Genomic DNA, 18,799 nt, shown 5'->3' on the forward strand with positions numbered 1-18,799 from the left:
GCATCTCTCTCCTATTAGTTGCTTTTTCTAGCAGTAAACACTTTCTGATTCTGTTACATGCCTAAATGGGAGATTTTAGAACCTGTAAATTGAGACCATGTAGCTAATTGTTTTTGACAGAATAAATACTTAGCTCAGAATAAATTAATTTCTCCTATGCCTGTTTCAAAAATTAAAGGGAAATAAGGCTCACCTTTGAACTAATGTTGAATTAATGTTTTAAAAATATCAGTAAAAAACAAAATAAACATTAGCAAAAATGCTGATCTATTTGTTAATAACAAGCACAACTTGTGTGATTTTTTTTATACACATTAAATTCCTGGTGCTGAAAATCCCATGTATTTACTGTATTTCTGCTAAGGGATGGTGGGCCTTGGCCACCTGCATAGCAGCTTAGCGAAACTCACTACTTCCCTGCAAGTCTTTGTGTTGTATTCCAGATACATACGGCTTAAGAATCGGAGAACTGGCCTGTGGGGGAGCACCAGGACCGAAGCACAATTGGAAAGGATTCTCTAACCTAGTGCTTCCCTGCCCTGGCCCTGTGGAGACACAGATTATAAACCATGCACCTAAAAGCACTCCTTAGGAATCATGAGAACTGTGAGAGGTGGGCACCTGTGACCATTCTTCCTCATTGTTGATTACAAAACATAAGCTAGGATCAGGTGTCCAACCATCTACTCGCATCAAAGATGGCTGAAAGTGAGAAGAAACACAGTTGGCTTTTAGAAAGTACCAACTTGGGGCAGGGAATATGGTTTAGTGTTAGAGTGCTTGTCTAGCATGCCCAAAGGCCTGGGTTCGATTACTCAGCACCACATAAACAGAAAAAGGCAGAAGTGGCATTGTGGCTCAAGAGGTAGAGTGCTAGCCTTGAGCAGAAAGAAGCCAGGGACAGTGAGCAGGCCCTGAGACCAAACCCCAGGATTGGCAAAAAAAAGAGAAAGTACCAACTTCAATGATCACTAAAAACATGCCATTTTCCTTCTTTGTATAAACCAAATTCCTCAAAATATAACATATTATTAAATGTCAGGTCAATAATAAGAAACCAATTAGAAAAGAACAATCTAAAAGTGGTTAACATTATACAACCACACAGAGAAATTGTAACTATGACAGGAAAAAGGTTGCCTAATATATTCTGTGTACACACACACACACACTCTCTCTCTCTCTCTCTCTCTCTCTCTCTCTCTCAATCCCCTCCTTCTTCATGTGATAAACTGTCTCTTCCAATGCTCTGGAACAAGCCAAGGGCAGAACATAGAGGCCTGTTATTTCTGAGAGTGCATGCTCCCAACCAGACAACAATACCAGAGGACCCAAAAGCCATACAGTCCCAACAAGGCTTTCCAGAGAAGGATTCTTTAGAGAAGTATAAAAAGACCATGAAATGAAGGTCAACTGAGAAGATAATTAGGGGATGTGGTATAAGTTGGCCTACTTATATAAATACAGAGAAACACCCAGATTCAACAACCTCCCCTGTATCTGCACCTGATGAAGATGTGCTGCCACTCTGGTCTGAGCTGCAATGCTCCCCCCACAGGAAGCCTTTCGGGAATACCCTGTGTAAAGTAATCCCTCTTGCTCTGACAAATCAAAGTACCATTTACCCAAGTATTAACTTTTGTGAAATTCAAAGATAAAAACACAGCATTGAATGGATCCATACAATAGATTTCAAAATAGAAGATACTGACTAGCCTTTTGTTTTTTCTCCCCAAGGACCAAAAAGCAATTTCATGTCAGCTACATAATCTGAGAATATAATCAAGCTATTTTAGTACTCCACAAAACAATCTTCTAATATCACCACAGTATAAAGCAATTGCATTTACCAATTGATTTTTTTCTAAATTGAGGTGAAACTGACCTACAGTGAATGCACAATTCAGTGAGTTTTGACTAATGTATACAGCAATCCAAGCAACATTCCAACACCTTGGAAAATATCTGCAATCTGGGTACAGTTGCTACTATCCCACAGCCATTATGGTAAGCATTTCTAACATAACCATTTTATTTTGCCTCTCTTTGACCTTCATGTAAGTAAATGTGAGGTTTCTTATGAATATGCCACCATTTATGGATTTATCCATTCACCTGTTGATGGACATATTGGGTTGTTTCCAGTTTGGGCTATAAATGTTCTTATATAAGAAGTTTTGTAATTTGTTTGTTATTTCTGCTGAGTAAATGCCTGAACCTAGGATTGCTGGGTCATAATAGGAATACATCCTTCTATGTTCTCAGGCCATATGGAAGAGATCTAGACAGCCTACATCTTTGCCAACCTAATGTATATCTTATTTTAGCCATTCTTGTATGTGTTTAATGGTGTCTCCTTGAAGTTCCAATTCTCATCTTAAGTGTTTCTTGATCATTTGTATGTCTTCTCTAAGTTTTTGGTTCTGTTATATTTGGGTCATTTTATTATTTAACTTTTAGTAGTTTCTTATAGATGTTTTTAGTAGTAATAAATTAGCACAATAGGAAAAATTAAAAATGATTAAATCCTTGGGAATAACTAAGAAAATATAGGAACATTCTTTCAGGGAAAAATGACAAAACTTCACTGAAGGTCATGAAAGGAAAGAATAAAGAGAGTCATATCATATTCATGGATGGAAGACTCAGTATCAATAAAATATCTATTCTGTTTATAAAATCAAGGCAACTCCAATATCTCTTCATAAAGATGATCTGAAGTGCATCCTAAAATTTCTACAGAAATAACTTTCCTTCAAAAAAGTAATTCTGGGGGCTGGGAATATGGCCTAGTGGCAAGAGTGCTTGCCTCCTGTACGTGAAGCCCTGGGTTTGATTCCCCAGCACCACATATACAAAACGGCCACAAGTGGCACTGTGGCTCAAGTGGCAGAGTGCTAGCTTTGAGCAAAAAGAAGCCAAGGACAGTGCTCAGGCCCTGAGTCCAAGCCCCAGGACTGTCAAAAAAAAAAAAAAAACCCAAATAGTAATTCTGAAAGTAAATAGCTAACTTACTTATTATATCATGTACCAAGAGTATTATAAAATCACAGTAAGAGAAAATAAAACACATATATCAATAGAATAGTGAATTTACATTCACACACCTTTGGATATCTGACTTTTTTTTGTGGGTCTTCGGCTAATCATTTTTTTTTTTTTTTTTTTTTTTTTTTTTGGCCAATCCTGGGCCTTGGACTCAGGGCCTGAGCACTGTCCCTGGCTTCTTCCCGCTCAAGGCTAGCACTCTGCCACTTGAGCCACAGCGCCACTTCTGGCCGTTTTCTGTATATGTGGTGCTGGGGAATCGAACCTAGGGCCTCGTGTATCCGAGGCAGGCACTTTTGCCACTAGGCTATATCCCCAGCCCTAATCATTTTTTTTTTAGGGGGGTTGTTTTTTTTATTGTCAAACTGATATACAGAGCAGTTACTTTAGGCATTAAATACATTTCTTGTACTGTTTGTTACCTCCTCCGTCATTTCCCCCTCCCCCTCCCTCTTTCCCTTTCCCCCCATGAGCTGTTCAGTAGATTTACACTAAAGTTTTGCAAGTATTGCTTTTGTAATCGTTTGTCCTTTTTACCCTGTGTCTCTCGATTTTGGTATTCCCTTACAGTTTCCTAGTTCTAATACCTGTATACACGGTTTCCAATGTACTCAGATAAGACATAGAGATAGTGAAGGTACGACCACAGGAAGGGCATACAAGAGGATCATCAACAATAGAAGCTACGGTTTCACATGGCATGTTGAAAGTAATTACAACAGTGACATATCACTCATTTCCATAACATGGAGTTCATTTCACTTAGTATCATCTTTTGTGTTCATAAGGGTATAGCTATTGGGCTCTTGTGATCCTCTGCTGTGACTAGCCTAAACCTGTGCTAATTATTCCCTATGAGGGAGACCATAGATGGATATTTGACATTTACAAACCAATGGGCACCAGTGATTCATGCCTGTAATCCTAGCTCCTATGAGATCCTAGGAAACTGAGGCCTGAAGACTGACACAAAGAGGATCGAAGTTTGAAGCCAGCCTGGGCAGAAAAGTCCCCAAGACTCCATTTCTAACAGCAGTAAAAAGCCAAGCTAGAGGTGTGACTCAAGCGGATAAATACAACTGTTGGGCACTGTTGGGTGCCTCGTGCCTGTAATCCTTGCTACTCAGGAGGCTGAGATTGTAGGTTTGTGGTTCAAAGTCAGCCCAGGCAAGAGAGTCCATGAGACACTTATCACCAAAAAGCCAGAAATAAAGGATTCAGTAATAGAACCCAGGATCTGAGTTCAAGCCCCAGGACTGGCACAAAAAAGTAGTATTATTTGCTGAAGTGATGTATAGTCACTGATATTTATTATATTACAAGTTAAAACTACTGTTGAAAGCATTTAATTTAAAACAGCAAAAGTGACATTATAAATATGCTTTTGGTAGAAAGCTAATTCCAAAAGAAACAAAATTCAGTAAAACTCAGAATGACTTGGTTTTATATTTTTCCAAATTTAGTATGACAGCTTAGAGTTAGGCTATCATATCTGCTTTTACATTTGTTCCTTCACAGTGACAAAGAATGTGGGCCCTGGGCAACCTCCACTGTAAACATCTGAGAGCATAAGATGAAAAAAAATATATATATAAACATTATTACAGAAATTATTATCATCATCCTATAGAGTCACTGAAAGAGTCTGGGTTTGAAAGACAAATTATTCCTCCAGGGATCACCAGACCACACTTTGAAAATGCTCTCCAAAAACTACAGGACATCTGCACCATATATGAACACACACACACACACACACACTCACAGTCCTCTACAACACTATACCAAGAAGAGACTGGGAACAAAAGAATTTTTATTTAGACAGGGTTATACTACATGAATAAATGTAGCATCTTAAACACTGTTCTCAAATCCAAGTTGAAGAACAGTAATTTACATAAAAGATGCTTTCATACATGCATGACTAATGGAAACTTGGACTGTATTAATAATAGCACTATTTGTATTAACGGGGAAATGCCTAAGTAGTATGAACACAAAACTATACATGGAAAGTATATAAGTATCAAGTAACCTATATGCGGTATTAAAAAAAATCTGAAGGATGCTAAAATTAGTTAAAACCTAGGGGATGGCATTCATGAATGTTCTTTAGTTTCTTTTTCTCTATGTGTATTGGGAATAGTCCAGAATTTTAAAGAGAAAAAAATGTTCAGCTCTACATTTGACTGTAAAAATCTCTCACCAGCCTCAATTACTCTCAACTCAACTAGTCCACATTGTACCTGAATGCTTAATTTGCTTTTAAATTCTTTTTCATAAAGTATTGGGGTTTTTTCTTATTTATTGTCAAAGTGATATACAGAGAGGTTACAGTTTCATATGTTAGGCCTTGGGTACATTTCTTGTACTGTTTGTTACCTCCTCCCTCCTTCCTCTCCCTTCCCCTTTCCCTCTCCTCCCATGAATTGTTCAGTTGTTTTACACCAAATGGTTTTGCAAGTATTGCTTTTGGAGTTGTTTGTCTTTTTATCCTTTGTCTCTCACTTTTGATATTCCCTTTCACTTCCCTAGCTCTAATACCAGTATATACAAGTATCCAGTGTACTCAGATGAGATACAGTGATAGTGCCAGTACCATAAAGTATTGTTTTTACAAGTGAGTTCCTGATAAAATTCAAACCTGAAAATACCTTTCTGATTATTTTGAAAAGGAACCATATGGTAATTATTACATTAAATTATTATAAACCAAAAGTCTTTGTATTAGTTAATTGGTGTTTAGTCAATTTTTTTTAAATCAAAGACTTTTGATTTTTTAGGTAAAAGAAAATCACCACAAGGTCTTTTTTACCTTCTAAAAGTATACTGTGATGTTAGCAATTTGTAGCTGAACAAGCACAGAGTGATGTATTTCAGGAATAAAATTTAGAACAAGCTAATGTAGAGTAAAAGGCATGAATCTGTCCTACCATGGGCTTACTTCTATAAATATTATGACATGAAGAAGTGGCAGCAAGCTATCAATTTACTGCAACTAATTTTTTTCTAACTAATTCTATTTCAGGCACATATGCACGTTTTTACTTCAAGCATCTGTCTTATTTAAATAAACAACTATTTTCAGTATTCCTACCTACTCAAGTCCTAAGTGGTTTAAAAATTACTTGTTAAAGCTTAAATAAATAAGACTATAAGCCTGGAGTTTTCACACACACACACACACACACACAGACACACACACACTTATTTATCCTACCAGCTTAATATTTGTTCTGAAGAGGCAAGACCATGTTAAAAACAAAGCAAAACTTTATCTCATTGCTTTTTTACTTAAAAAAAAAAGCAGACTATTTATTTGGAGTTTCAAGTGCAATAAAGGAGGGCTTTAGCTTTCAGGACCACACGGATTTTTTTAAGAAATTGAAACAGATAAAAAATTTTAAAGACTTCACTTTTACATTTTCATTGGTAAGTCTTTTTAAAGTACCACTTTAAAAAGCCTAGCAAGCAATCTTTAGGTTCTCACATTTCTAAGGTTCATTTTTAAAAAGCTTCTGTTGTTACTGACTTCTAACACTTGCTGTGTGCTTGAATGACCCCAGGAATGACGCTTAGTGCATCTGGAACACAGTTAGCTCAGTTCTTCGAACCTTCTGAGATTCATACTATCACTATCACTATTCTGGAAGAGAGGGAAGTGAGCACAGTTCATAAAGTAATTCATTCAGCATCCCAGAAGTACAAAATGGCAGAGCCAGGATTCAAACATAGGTCCATGCTGAAATGAAGTCATAGTTTTTTAAAGTACATGCTATTACTACGGATTTTTCATGTTACTACTCTCAAATGTTCAACAATTAAAAGCAATATGCAGCACTGGGGATGAGCCCAGGTCTTTATACATGCAAGACAAGTGCTCTACCACTGAACTACACTCTTAGCCCAAGCAATTTGTGTGTGTGTGTGTGTGTTGCATCCTCTGCATATGTCCAATGATCAAACATCACTCCCAAAGACAAAAATGTTTCATTTTTAATGTAAGAAAGTCTCAATCTATGAGACTGAATCCAAAACAGGCTAACATATTTCATTAAAATATCTTAAAGTGCATCATTAATATAAAAGATTATTAGGAGACTAGTATTAGGAGCCTATTTAAAATATTCTTATCTAAAGATTTTTAGCCATTTTACATTCATATTCACATTCCCCATTAGACATTTAGTATTTAACTGAGTTTTCATTTAAAAAAATATTGACCTACTACTGGCAAAGTGAAGTGACCACACACATGAAAACCTCAGGAGGAGGGAGTATGTGTGTGTGTGTGAATAGTCCTGCTATCTGCAATGAGAACATGACCAGCACACCTTCGGCTGCTCAAAGACATACACATCATCCTACCATGTCAGTGCTATCAGTATCACTGAGGGAAACTGGCAAGGGCTTCTGGGTAGGATAAGACTGAAACTAACCTTGGGAGAGAGAATGAGGGTTGGTTAAAAAAAAAAAAAAAAGACAGAGAGACAGCCTGGCTTTTAGTATCAAGAGAATAACTCAGGCAAGATTATCTAATTGTATCAATTTACAACCATGTCATATACCTTATAAATTGTGTTTTATTTATTCTTTAGAGGATTAAAAAAAAACTACTTTTCCTCATGTTTCAAGTATCAACTTTCTTCTCATTTTGGCTGGCATTCCAACACTTTCAAAATTAACACCTGTAATGTACCGGTCTCTTGGTCTCATCTCCAAAATCTAAGCCAAAAACAACAGTACTCTACCATCTCAGCCAGAGTCCAAGGTGCATACAGGAATACAGATTTATAAGAAAAAAATATTTCTCTTCCTAATTGAAGTAACATGACTTTTATTTCCTAGTTGCTTCTTTTTTTTTTTTTTAAGCTGACTTTATCAGTTTGGTTGTACAGGAGGATTTCATTTTGACATGTCTGTGTATACACAGTGTTCCTTGATCAAACTCACACCCTCCTAAGTCCTTCTTTTAGGACAGGATTTCCTTCTATATTCTACCTGACTTCTGTTGAATCAAACATTTACCTTAGAGTTTATTCTCTCTCTCTCTCTCTCTCTCTCTCTCTCTCTCTCTCTCTCTCTCTCTCTCTCTCTCTCTCTCTCTCTCTCTCTCTCTCTCCTCTCTCACACACACAGAGGGAACCCTGCCTCTGTGTCAATCCTTCATAATACAGGAGTTTCAATCTGGAAACCAAAGCTAATCAGTTCCCTTATACAAGTGACCAAGTTCCACCTTAAGTTTATTATTTGGCCTTGTGGTTTCCGCAATGGAGTTAACGTACTTTGAGGCAGTCTATAGGGTGATCCTGTGAGGCCCAGGAACAGACAAGTGCTATGCTACAATTACATTTTTGTTTAGGTTCTTTTTAAACTATATTTCTTTTCTTTTTTTGGTGCTGGGACATTACACTTGCTAGGCAAGTACTTTGCCACTGAGCTATATACCCCAGCCCTACAATGACTTTTTACTGCTTCCTATTCACACTCTGGGAAGCCCTCTTAACTGCACAATAAATACATTGGTACATGTGTAAATTTTACAAAAGACATACTAGGAATATACTTGACCTGACTGCACTTTGCTAATAAGGGTATCTTGAGAAATAAACAGGTCTGAGAAGCTGACTGGCAGGTTCAATTCCTGACTCCACCACTTACAGGTGCAGGAGGAAACTAAATGGCATGTGTGTGATGAGCCTTGTTTAGCATCAGGAACTTAATAAACAATCCAAACTGCTAACAATAGTTATTAAATTAAAAGACACCATTTAACAAACATTAGCCTTCAGCTGTTTCATTCTGAAACAGCTGAGTCATGTTTTAATCTGACATGACCTTTTGAAAAGATGCTTTTGGGGTCTAAAATGTACTTAAATAAATGGAAAATTTCCCCTTCCCCCTATAAAAAACCTTCCCTCAACATCACTCCATGAAGTTTTGTCTTGGAACAGTTAATGTAAATTAAACAAAGTCAATCCCAGCTAAGCGGATACAGGAATAACTGTATGCAGGGTATCTTCTTGGCTTCACTTTTATGTGGGACATGTGTTTATATTTTGACCTTTTGTCTTTCTAATTTTTTTCTCAAATTAAGGAACATTTTTTTAAAACAGCAGCAACTGGAATGATTTTTTATTTTTTGGTTTCTAAACAAATTAAGCTACACATGGCAGAATCTATTGCTGAGACATTTATAAATGTTGCACCAACTGTGTTTATATTTCTGATTTTTTTAGATTGTTTTGTTTTCATGTAAGCCATGACCTGAAAATTTTAGCTCAAATTCTTTCCACAAAATAATTACATAATGGAACCATCTGAGTCATTTGGAATTTCTGAGATACAAAATTTGTTCCCATAAAATGATGATGGGCACCACAGTGAGTTTCACAGTGGGTTTTGTGGTGACAGCTAGAGAGTTTGGCTAAGACTGCATAAGACAAAAGCAGGACCCAACCTGTCTGTCTGTCTGTCTGTCTCCCTCTGTCTCTCTGTCTCTCTCTCTCTCACACATCAGGACTTGGGCTATGGGGCCTAGTACTCTCTAAACTGCTTGCTCACACTTGGCACCCTACCACTTGAGCCTCCAGTCCAGCATTTTAGAAATGGGGTTTCACAGAATTTTCTGCATCAGCTGGCCTGTAACTGTAACCCTCCAGATCTCAGCCTCCTGAGTAGGTAGAATTATAGGTGTGGACGATTAGCAGCCAGCTCCACTGCATCTTCTTAAGCAACCGATACAAAATACAGTCTAGGGATAGAAGGTGGGGAAATGGGGGAGAAGGCTGGAAGAGGTGACACTGATCAAGATTCATTGTACTTATAACCTAACTTACAAATCGTAACCTATTTGTATAACTACTTATTAATAAAATTTAAAGAAAAAAATAGTCTAATATGAGGCTTCATTGCACTGAATAAGCATCAAAGGACAAAACAATGGAAAATTTAAGGCAATGTACCAAAGTAATTTTCTTCAGCCCAGACTTGATATGAGAATTCACAACAATATCAGTTAACATAAATGCTACCCAAAATACTATGGATAGTTTTACGTAGACTAACTATACAAGGCTAAGATCTTCTAAATTTAGGTGAGGAACCTGTGACTCTCACCTGCCTCATCACTACGAAACAAAACAAATCACACACAGGATCTGTGGGACAGTCTCCAATAAAAGGATTGTTCCTTTATAGAGAGTAAACTTATGAGAATAGTAATTTCTTTTGCCTTAAAAAAGAAAAGAGTGCCAGTTGCCAGTGGCTCGTGCCTTTAAGAGAGATCTGGAGCACTGAAGTTCAAAGCTAGGCCAAGCAGAAAAGTCTGAAAGACTCTATCTCCAAGTATCCAGTAAAATGCCAGCCTGGAGGTATAGCAGAAGAGCAAAAAGGCCAAGAAAGTGTAAGGCCTTGAGTTCAAGCCACAGTACTGGCACAACAAAGCAAAGGAAAAAAGAAAGAGAGAAAGAGAAGGAAGGGAGGGAGGGAGAGAAAGAAAAGAAAGGACAGAAGGGAGAGAGGGAGGGAAAGAAAGAGGGAGGAAGGGGAGGGAATGAACGAACAAACGAAAAACAAAGAAAGAAAGAGAGAGAGGGAGGGAGAGAAGGAAGGCAGGAAAGAAAGAAAGAGGGAGGGAGGTAGAAAGGGAAGGCAGAAGGAAGGAAGGAAAAAAGGACAAGAAGAAAGAGGGAGGGGAGGAAAGAGAGCGTAAGAAAGAAAAGAGGGAGGAAGAAAAAGAGAGAAAGAGAGAGAGAGAGAGAAAGAGGGCGAGCCTGAGTATAATAGTTCACACCTATAATCCCAGGACATCAGGAGGATCAAGGCTAGCTAGCTAGGGCAAAAAGTTAGTGAGACTCCATCTCAATCAATAAGCCAGCCAGATACCACAGCACCTGGCTGTGGTATCACCCTGCCTGCAATCCCATCTATGAGATAGGAGGACTATGGTCAAGGTCAACCTGATCATAATCAGGCAGTCCCAACTGGAAAAATAACTAAAGTGAAAAGGGCTAGGGGGTGTCTCAAGTACTAGAGGGTCTTCCCAGAAGGCATGAAGCTTTTACTTCAAATCACAGTACCACAAAAAACAAAGCAAAGCAAAACAAAAAACCCAGAAAGAAAAAAAAAAAGGAAGAAACACAGTGAACACTTATGCAGGAAGTGAAAGAGCACAGCACCCTGCTATCTACTTCTCATTTATTTCTTCTCTTTACAAGTTGTCCCAAGTCTCAGATCCCAGCTCCCTTCTGGTGCTGCGACCCTGGAAACCTAACCTAGACTGTGCAGCAAGTCCCTTCCCTTAAAATACTCCATCAATCCTCAACCTTCACCCCAGGCCCTCACTACCCTACTGCTGCAGATAAATGATTGTCATAAGGAGTCATAAATTGACTCCTAATTGACAGATTCAGTAGTCTCCTGCTGATAATTGCACAGTTGAAAAAGAAAACATGCTTGTTTTTTCCAACACAGCTATGGACAAAATCTTGACAGCTGGAAAATTACAGGAATCCATACAATGTGATCTGTACTGATAAATAACCACCGGACATTCACTCCTGTTCCTCTAGAACAGGGCACATCATTCACTACTGTAGCCACCAATGAAAAGCTTCTCACTGCCTTACCTGAAGCTGAAGAGTTTGATTTCTAACCTAAATTAATAAAAGAAAAAGAGAAACCCTAACTTCAGTTTTGTTTAGGTGAGTTTAGTGTGCCCAAAGGAGCTGCTAGCACTTTCCAAGTTCCAGTGCACTGTCTTTCTCTTTCTCCCTCTCCCAGTAGCCCCTGACTTGTTTATCTCTCTTCACCTCCCTTCTCCAGAAGCACAAAGTACTAGCTGGATAGTAGCGGGAAAAGAAAGACTCTATTTGAAGTTCTTTGATGCCCCAACTTAACTGACCTAACTAATGTGCTGCAAGTCAAAATTACCATCTCTAATTTGAAATCTTTTCTACATCTATAAAACCATAATGTCATTTTCACAACAGAAATAATGACTTCAACATTTTACCATTATCGAGAGTGATGTAATCCATTTCACGATGATTTAAAGTGATCATGTAATATCTAACAGCCAAAGACTTCACTAACCTATTAATTACAAAATCCTGGAGCTCAACTCTCCTGAAAATACAAAACCTAGATTCATTTCTACATAACACAGTGAAACTGCTTTTCTACAAGAACAGTTATTATCAACCGAACTGTATAATGTATAATCAGTGCTTGATATGTATACTGTCCTAAGGACCTCACACATTTGCCCTCTTCTTCCTTTACAAGACAAGGAGTTAAGAGCACAGCAACATGTCAAAGGATCTAGAACAAACTTTCCTGTGTAAAAGAAACATCTGGAATTAAAGTTCGTTTTCAAGAGCCTTTTTTTTTTTTTTTTTTGGCCAGTCCTGGGCCTTGGACTCAGGGCCTGAGCACTGTCACTGGCTTCCTTTTGCTCAAGGCTAGCACTCTGCCACTTGAGCCACAGCGCCACTTCTGGCCGTTTTCTGTATATGTGGTGCTGGGGAATTGAACCCAGGGCCTCATGTATATGAGGCAAGCTCTCTTGCCACTAGGCCATATCCCCAGCCCTTCCAGAGCCTTTTTAATGACTATTTTTCTAACCAAATAAATGTATTTGAGAGCTTGATAATATATTTTTAAATGGTATTCTAACTTTAAGTCGGTTGTAGAAAACAACTGTAACTGCTAAAATACAAGTGCTTAGTCTAAATGAGGCAGTGCTAACAGCTGGCTGTCTTGTCTCATAACTTGGACTGGCCACTGGGAGAGAGCAGGCTCCCACTAAAGAACATTTTAGAGGCAAGGCCAACCAGCAGCCAACACAGCAAGACACCCCTCTCTTTACAATCTCCTGCTATCAGATCTCTGCCATAGATCATGAACTAAACAGGTAACAGAATGAACCAGTCATGGACATTTCTACCTGTATTCTGTCCAGGGAAGCTGCTCTATCAATTATCCTGTCTCATTTCAGAGATACCACTAAAACTATTTCAGACACATTTCTGACTTTTATGCAAACTACAGTAAAACAGTCCTTCTAATTCTGTGTCTAGAAGGTATAGAGTATTCACTCATAATCTCCTAAGAAAACTCCTTCAGATGCATGATGAACATTCTCAACTCTCCGTCAACCTGTGTTTTCTCATGATCAGTAGCTCTATTCTCTTAATCTTAAAATGTTCTGATAGTCTGCATGATCTTAACGATACCCCTTGTAAAACTCTCCACATTCTCGTTAAGCTGTATAAGTCAAAGGTAGGGAAGGTTCTCCAATACACTTGACACAATTAGGGCTGTTTATATGGGAAATTAAGCCACAGGAGTTACCTGATAACCTGACACTGATAGGCCTGTTTGAAACAATATGGTCCCACATTTCTGGCTCCTGTATCTATTTTGGATTCTAGATCTTTTTCGTCCGTAATGTAGAAAAATAGTTCTTCTCTATGTTATATTAAAGCAATTAATTTTTTCTCCCACATTGATGGTTCTGCATGTGTTCCTATGTAATTTTTTTTCTTTTTACCAAATCAGTTCTTTGGGCTAATTTAAATTGTATTTACTTCATTTCTGACAATTAAAATTCTGAGCAACACAAGAAACTATAAAACAAGTACATAGATTTGTTTTCCAAATTAATAGTGATTCAACTCTTTGATCTACTGTAATGCCTTTAGTAAGTTCTAGGCTTAGGAAACACTGTTCTTCCGGAAGTAACATGCAAGCTTTATTTGCTTCCTATAGGCTGAGAAAGAGAGGCTGAGTAGATTCTTTCAGCCTTAAAAGTTTCCCTGGAGAGGGCCACCAAAAGCTACTCTCATTCTAACATCCCAAATGTTGCCTAACAGCCAGAATTAATTGATGGTAAACAGAAAGTAATCATCTGAACTTACAAATTGAAAATAGGAGAGGAACAGGAAATACTATTGATAGAGAAAAGATCCTTTGAAAAGTGGAGAGGTAGTTAAGGACCACATCCACTCATCTGACTATTAGGTTTGATACCATGTGTGGCATGCCACTTGACCTTCAAAAGTCATTGAACTCTAGACCAAATCAGAATATTCCAGATGATGTTAGATGATGCTTGGCTTCCCAATTAGATCACCACACTATGGCGTCAAGGTCATAGACTTGATCCTTATCTGAGTCAATGGGAACCCGGATCATGATAAAAAAAAAAATTGCCTTTATCACCACTAACTCATTACAAAGCCCATCACTTATTACTAAAGGGAGACATGGAATAAGATATGAAACAAGGCAAACCCATGACCAATACCAGTATAATCTGACCTGCAAGTCAGCCCATGGAACAAATTTCATATAAGAACTCCCAGTGGTCTTGGGCTTCAAGGTGAGACCAAGGTGAAAAACCAGGCTCTGCTATTCTCCTAGTTCTGCATATGACATTGGACAAGTTACTTTTCCAAAGCTATAAAGATAAAATACTTAGAACTAGGGAAGGGAAGGGGAACATCAAAATGGAGAGACAATATTTACAAAACTAGATGCGGTAAACCAACTGTACAACTCATAGGGGGAGGGAGATAGGGAGAATGAAGGTGGGAGAAAAATGAGGGAAGAGGTAACAAGTTGGATAAGAAATGTACTCACTGCCTTGCTATGAAACTAACCCCTCTGTATATCACTTTGATAATAAAGAAATAAAAAAAGATAAAATACATTACTAGTCCCAAGGAGAGCTTGACAAGTCTAGTACAAGTCACACAAGCCCATCCAGTCCCTTGCAGAGACAAACCTGTAGTCAAGAGCCATAGGGGTGAAGTGAGGCCTACTTGTTTCACTAACTATGACAAACCGTACAAGTGACAGCCTATCTTTTCTCAGGGACCTGGGATAATGAAATAAAGCACTGAGGCATTCCTAGCACACAGAACATGTAAAAAATGGCAGGCTTTTAAAAAATGCTATTGTTAAGATACAGAGATATTATAAGCATCACTACCTAGTGCTCAGAGGTTTTTAAAGCATGGTCAGGAAACTATGGGCCTCATAATAACCTGAGATACCTACTGATTAGAAGAAAAAAGAGAAGAGGTGATCTATTCCACCCAGCCTCCTTCAAGAAGTTCTCCAAGAATGGTACCAGGTGATATTCTTTTCTGAACCAAACTTCCTTGAAATGCATGAGAAAATTTACTAATTGTTGATGAGCTGTGACGTGTCACAGCAAATTGACTTGTCTTCCAACATGGATTATTCCCTATGCCAGGAGAACTACCTAGTGTCTGGCAATTTACTTTGGCATAGTTCTGGAAGGTAACATTAAAGTGACAGGTTTATATTGTTTAGGTTTATTTCTAGGATGTTCTTTCCCCTCTGATAGTACTATGTTGACCTTCTTCCTGACTCTGACTCTAACTGCTTGGTGGCAATCAACTTTGTACAACTTCAACCTCCAGAGGAGTATATGTTTAAAGGGCTGCTTAAAAAATGTGATGGAGACCATATGATTCCCCCAAAATTTTAAAACATTCACGAAGTCTGCCAACCACTTTGTAGCCTACAACTGTTTTCAAACTAAGTCTCAACGTAACTTAGACAATTAATTAGGATAAAAACCATCAACAAGGCATTGCATTTAATGGAAGGCAATACTATCTTCAGAGTTTGAGATATACATGTCTGCTGATGATCCAACTGTATTTGACTGCAATTAAAAAAATATTTTAAGTCATCCAGATGCCTGTAATCCATAGCTACTCAGGAGGCTGAGATCTGAGGCTCGTAGTTTGAAGTCAACCTGGGCAAGGCAGTCTTGTGAAACTTTTATCTCCAATTAACCATTAGAAAGCTGAAAGTGGGGCTCAGATTCAAGTTTTTAAGACTTTGAGGATAGGGCTCAGGTATACAAATACAGCAACCAATTAAAACTCACACCAAGTAATTTTTGCAGTAAAATCCTTGAAGAGCATAAAGCCATATAAAATATCCTTGCTTAAGTGCTCATTGCAAAGTGAGCATTATATCTCCCCTGTGCACCAGGCATTGTGGTAAGGAGAAAGTAGGATGTTCAATACAAAGTACTGCAGAAGCATCATACAAGTAAAATTAACAATTATACAGAACACACATGAGTTCTTCCTCAAGCCCTTTAGCTTCCTCCAGTTTAGGAAATTAGTGCTTTTTTTCCCTTGGTGTGTGCATGTTTGTATGGGCAGGCCTGCGTGTGCACATGTGTGTCAGGAGCATAAAAGAAGTAGAAGATGCCAATGCCCTTCTTATGTCATCCATTATTGGCTTCTTCTCATCTCTGCAAAAGATGTTTTCTTTTCTCTTTCTCAGCTCTAGTCAGAAAACATGTGATTAATTTTTTTGTTCTCAAAAGAACAATTAGCCTATCTTACAAAACACTAAAGAGTCCAAAATTGAAATTTTAAGTAATGGGTTTCCCTTTTCTCTTCATGAAGCACTCATATCCAGGGTTTCGGTGATTGTTTCAGACAACCTAAAAAATGCATTCCCTTTATTACCCATTTCAACATGCAACTAATTCTGCAAAGAAATGAAACATCTTCCTAGGAAGGGAAATAAGGAAATCCAATGGCACCTTAAAATGTCTTCATTGTACGAAATGCACAAAACCCACAAGGAGCATGAATAAATAAACGCTGGTGCAATGCTGCACACATGCTTGCCTTACACCACAAAGAGAAAACACTCATACACCAGGGTATTTTAGCTTGGGATACCATAATAAAGGGGATTTAGGCATGTTGTGTAAATACAAGAGGCTGTAAACCCTCCTGTGTGTCTTCTTGTGTGCTAGGAAAAGGGGGTTGTAAGCACAAGGGGTGAGACTTGCCAAAAGCAGCTATTTGAGAAATTTCCTTTTTGTTCCCCATTCATTCTTTCCAGCTTCAGTGTCTGGCACAGTCCTTACAATTACTCACTGGCTTTTCATTCTGAAGATAGATAACTAACAAGCTTGCAGAACTTCCTACGGTGTTTTTTCCACACACTTGGGGGGGGGGCGAGAAAAAGCACCAAATCGTGCAAGATGCGTTTTCTATACCTCTAGCCCATTTCCACCATCCAAAGACCCCATGGGTTGCAGGCTAGATAGGATCCTTTGTTGGGCGCCCAAAAATATCCCGACACAGTATCTGGGTAAATCGGAAAATGATGAATTACTGTTTCCAAGAATGTCACCGCTATTGCCAGAAATGGTGTTTGACCCCCGGTGAGGCCGATTTCACGCCCTTTTTGGTGAATCTACCATCCTAAACCCAGGAAGGACGATTCAATTTTATACTCTTCGCTCCCTCCATCCGTTGGACATTCCATTAATAAACTGAAGCGCTGAATGCGGACGCCTGGGCGGCCGGCCGGTCCCCTTTACTGGAGGACACAATGGTATCCTCCAAGTGAAATAGCTCCAACCACAGGGAAAGTTGTCTTTCCCGCAGATCCCACCCCAAACCTGCCTGGGAAGAGAGGGGTGCCGATGGGGCACCGAGGGAAGCAGCCCCCTAACCTTCCTATCTCTCCCCGATCTCAGTGGAGGAGAAGGCAGGGGAGGGCGCGACAAGAAAGCAGGGTAGGAAGGTGGGCGAGTGGGAGAGACAGAAATGGATGCTGAGGGGGTGGGCGCGATCCGCGGGGAGGTAGGGAAGGTGGAGAGCGCGAGGAGAGGTAGGGCTGCGAGGCTGCGGGGCTCGGGCAGCCCGCGGAGAGCAGCGTGGGCAGCGTGGGGCTCCGGGGCAGGGGCATGGAGGGGGGGATCCAATCCTTACCGTTGAAAGCCCCGGTGTCGGCAGCCGCGTCCTCCTCCTCCTCCTCGCCATCCTCGGAGTCCGAGCGCATGGGCTCCTCCGCGAAGTTGACACCCTTGCTGGGGGTGCCGCCCCCGGCGGCGGCAGCGGCGCCCGCGTCTCCCCAGGTCCTGCCATGCTCGCGGCCGTAGCGCGCGGCGCCCGTGCGCTCGTTCTCCTGCTGCAGGCGCGTGAAGTGCTGCAGCGCGAACTCCAGCAAGTCCGCGGGTTGGTGCCTCAGCACCTCCACCGTGAAGCCCTGCAGCAGCTCCGTCAGCCCCGCGGGGATCTCGATGCTCATCCTGCCTCTCCCACGGCGGCCGCCCGCGCGCCGCCCTCGCTCCCTCGGATTCCTCTTCACCCGAGTCCGACCTCGGAAGCAGCGCCGACCGTGCCGACGGCGCTACTGCCAATGAGCGCGGCGCACTGGGCCCCGGCGGCCCGGCTGGCCCGGCCCGCGGCTCCCGGCGCGCGGCTGCTCCGTGCGGCGGCGCGGCGGGCAGCTAAGCGAGCGGGGCCCCGGGAGGGCTGGCAGCATCTCCGGCTCCTCCCGCGCGCGCCGCGGCCGCGCCTCCCACCGCCCGCCCCCCTCCCCGCCGCGCCCCGCCCCCGCGTCACGTGACGCTCGGAAACCATGGCAACCCCGCGGGCGGGCACCGCGCACGGCGGCAGCCTGTGCTGCAGGGCGAGGCACGCGGGCGGCTAGCGGCGCTAGGCAGGAGCCTGGGGCGCGGGGACACGGGGCGGCGAGGCTGTCCACCTGTCTGCCGTTCACCCCGCCCTCCATTCACCCCTGGCAACCCACGCAGAGCTTGGGCCACGCGATTTGTTCTGGAACTCCAGCCTCCGCCCCGGGAGTGGCATTTTCTTTGCCTCCCAGAACCCAGTTACATTGATCAATGAGGGTGATGTCTTTTGTTCAATGAGTGGTCCTGGTCTTCTTT

At 40.7% G+C, this 18,799-nt stretch overlaps 1 protein-coding gene across 1 annotated transcript in view; it reads right to left on the reverse strand.

Annotated features, from left to right (window-relative positions):
• Prkar2b (protein kinase cAMP-dependent type II regulatory subunit beta) overlaps positions 1–18,336 on the reverse strand; it is an 82,893-nt gene extending 64,557 nt beyond the window's left edge. Inside the window, exon 1 of the mRNA XM_048339811.1 lies at positions 17,838–18,336. Within this exon, the coding sequence (XP_048195768.1) occupies positions 17,838–18,156 (319 nt within the window). The 5' untranslated portion in view covers positions 18,157–18,336. The remainder of the gene's footprint in view (positions 1–17,837) is intronic.
• Positions 18,337–18,799: the final 463 nt, after the last annotated feature.

This window comes from Perognathus longimembris, chromosome 2 (genome assembly GCF_023159225.1).
Source record: "Perognathus longimembris pacificus isolate PPM17 chromosome 2, ASM2315922v1, whole genome shotgun sequence".
Taxonomy (NCBI): domain Eukaryota; kingdom Metazoa; phylum Chordata; class Mammalia; order Rodentia; family Heteromyidae; genus Perognathus; species Perognathus longimembris.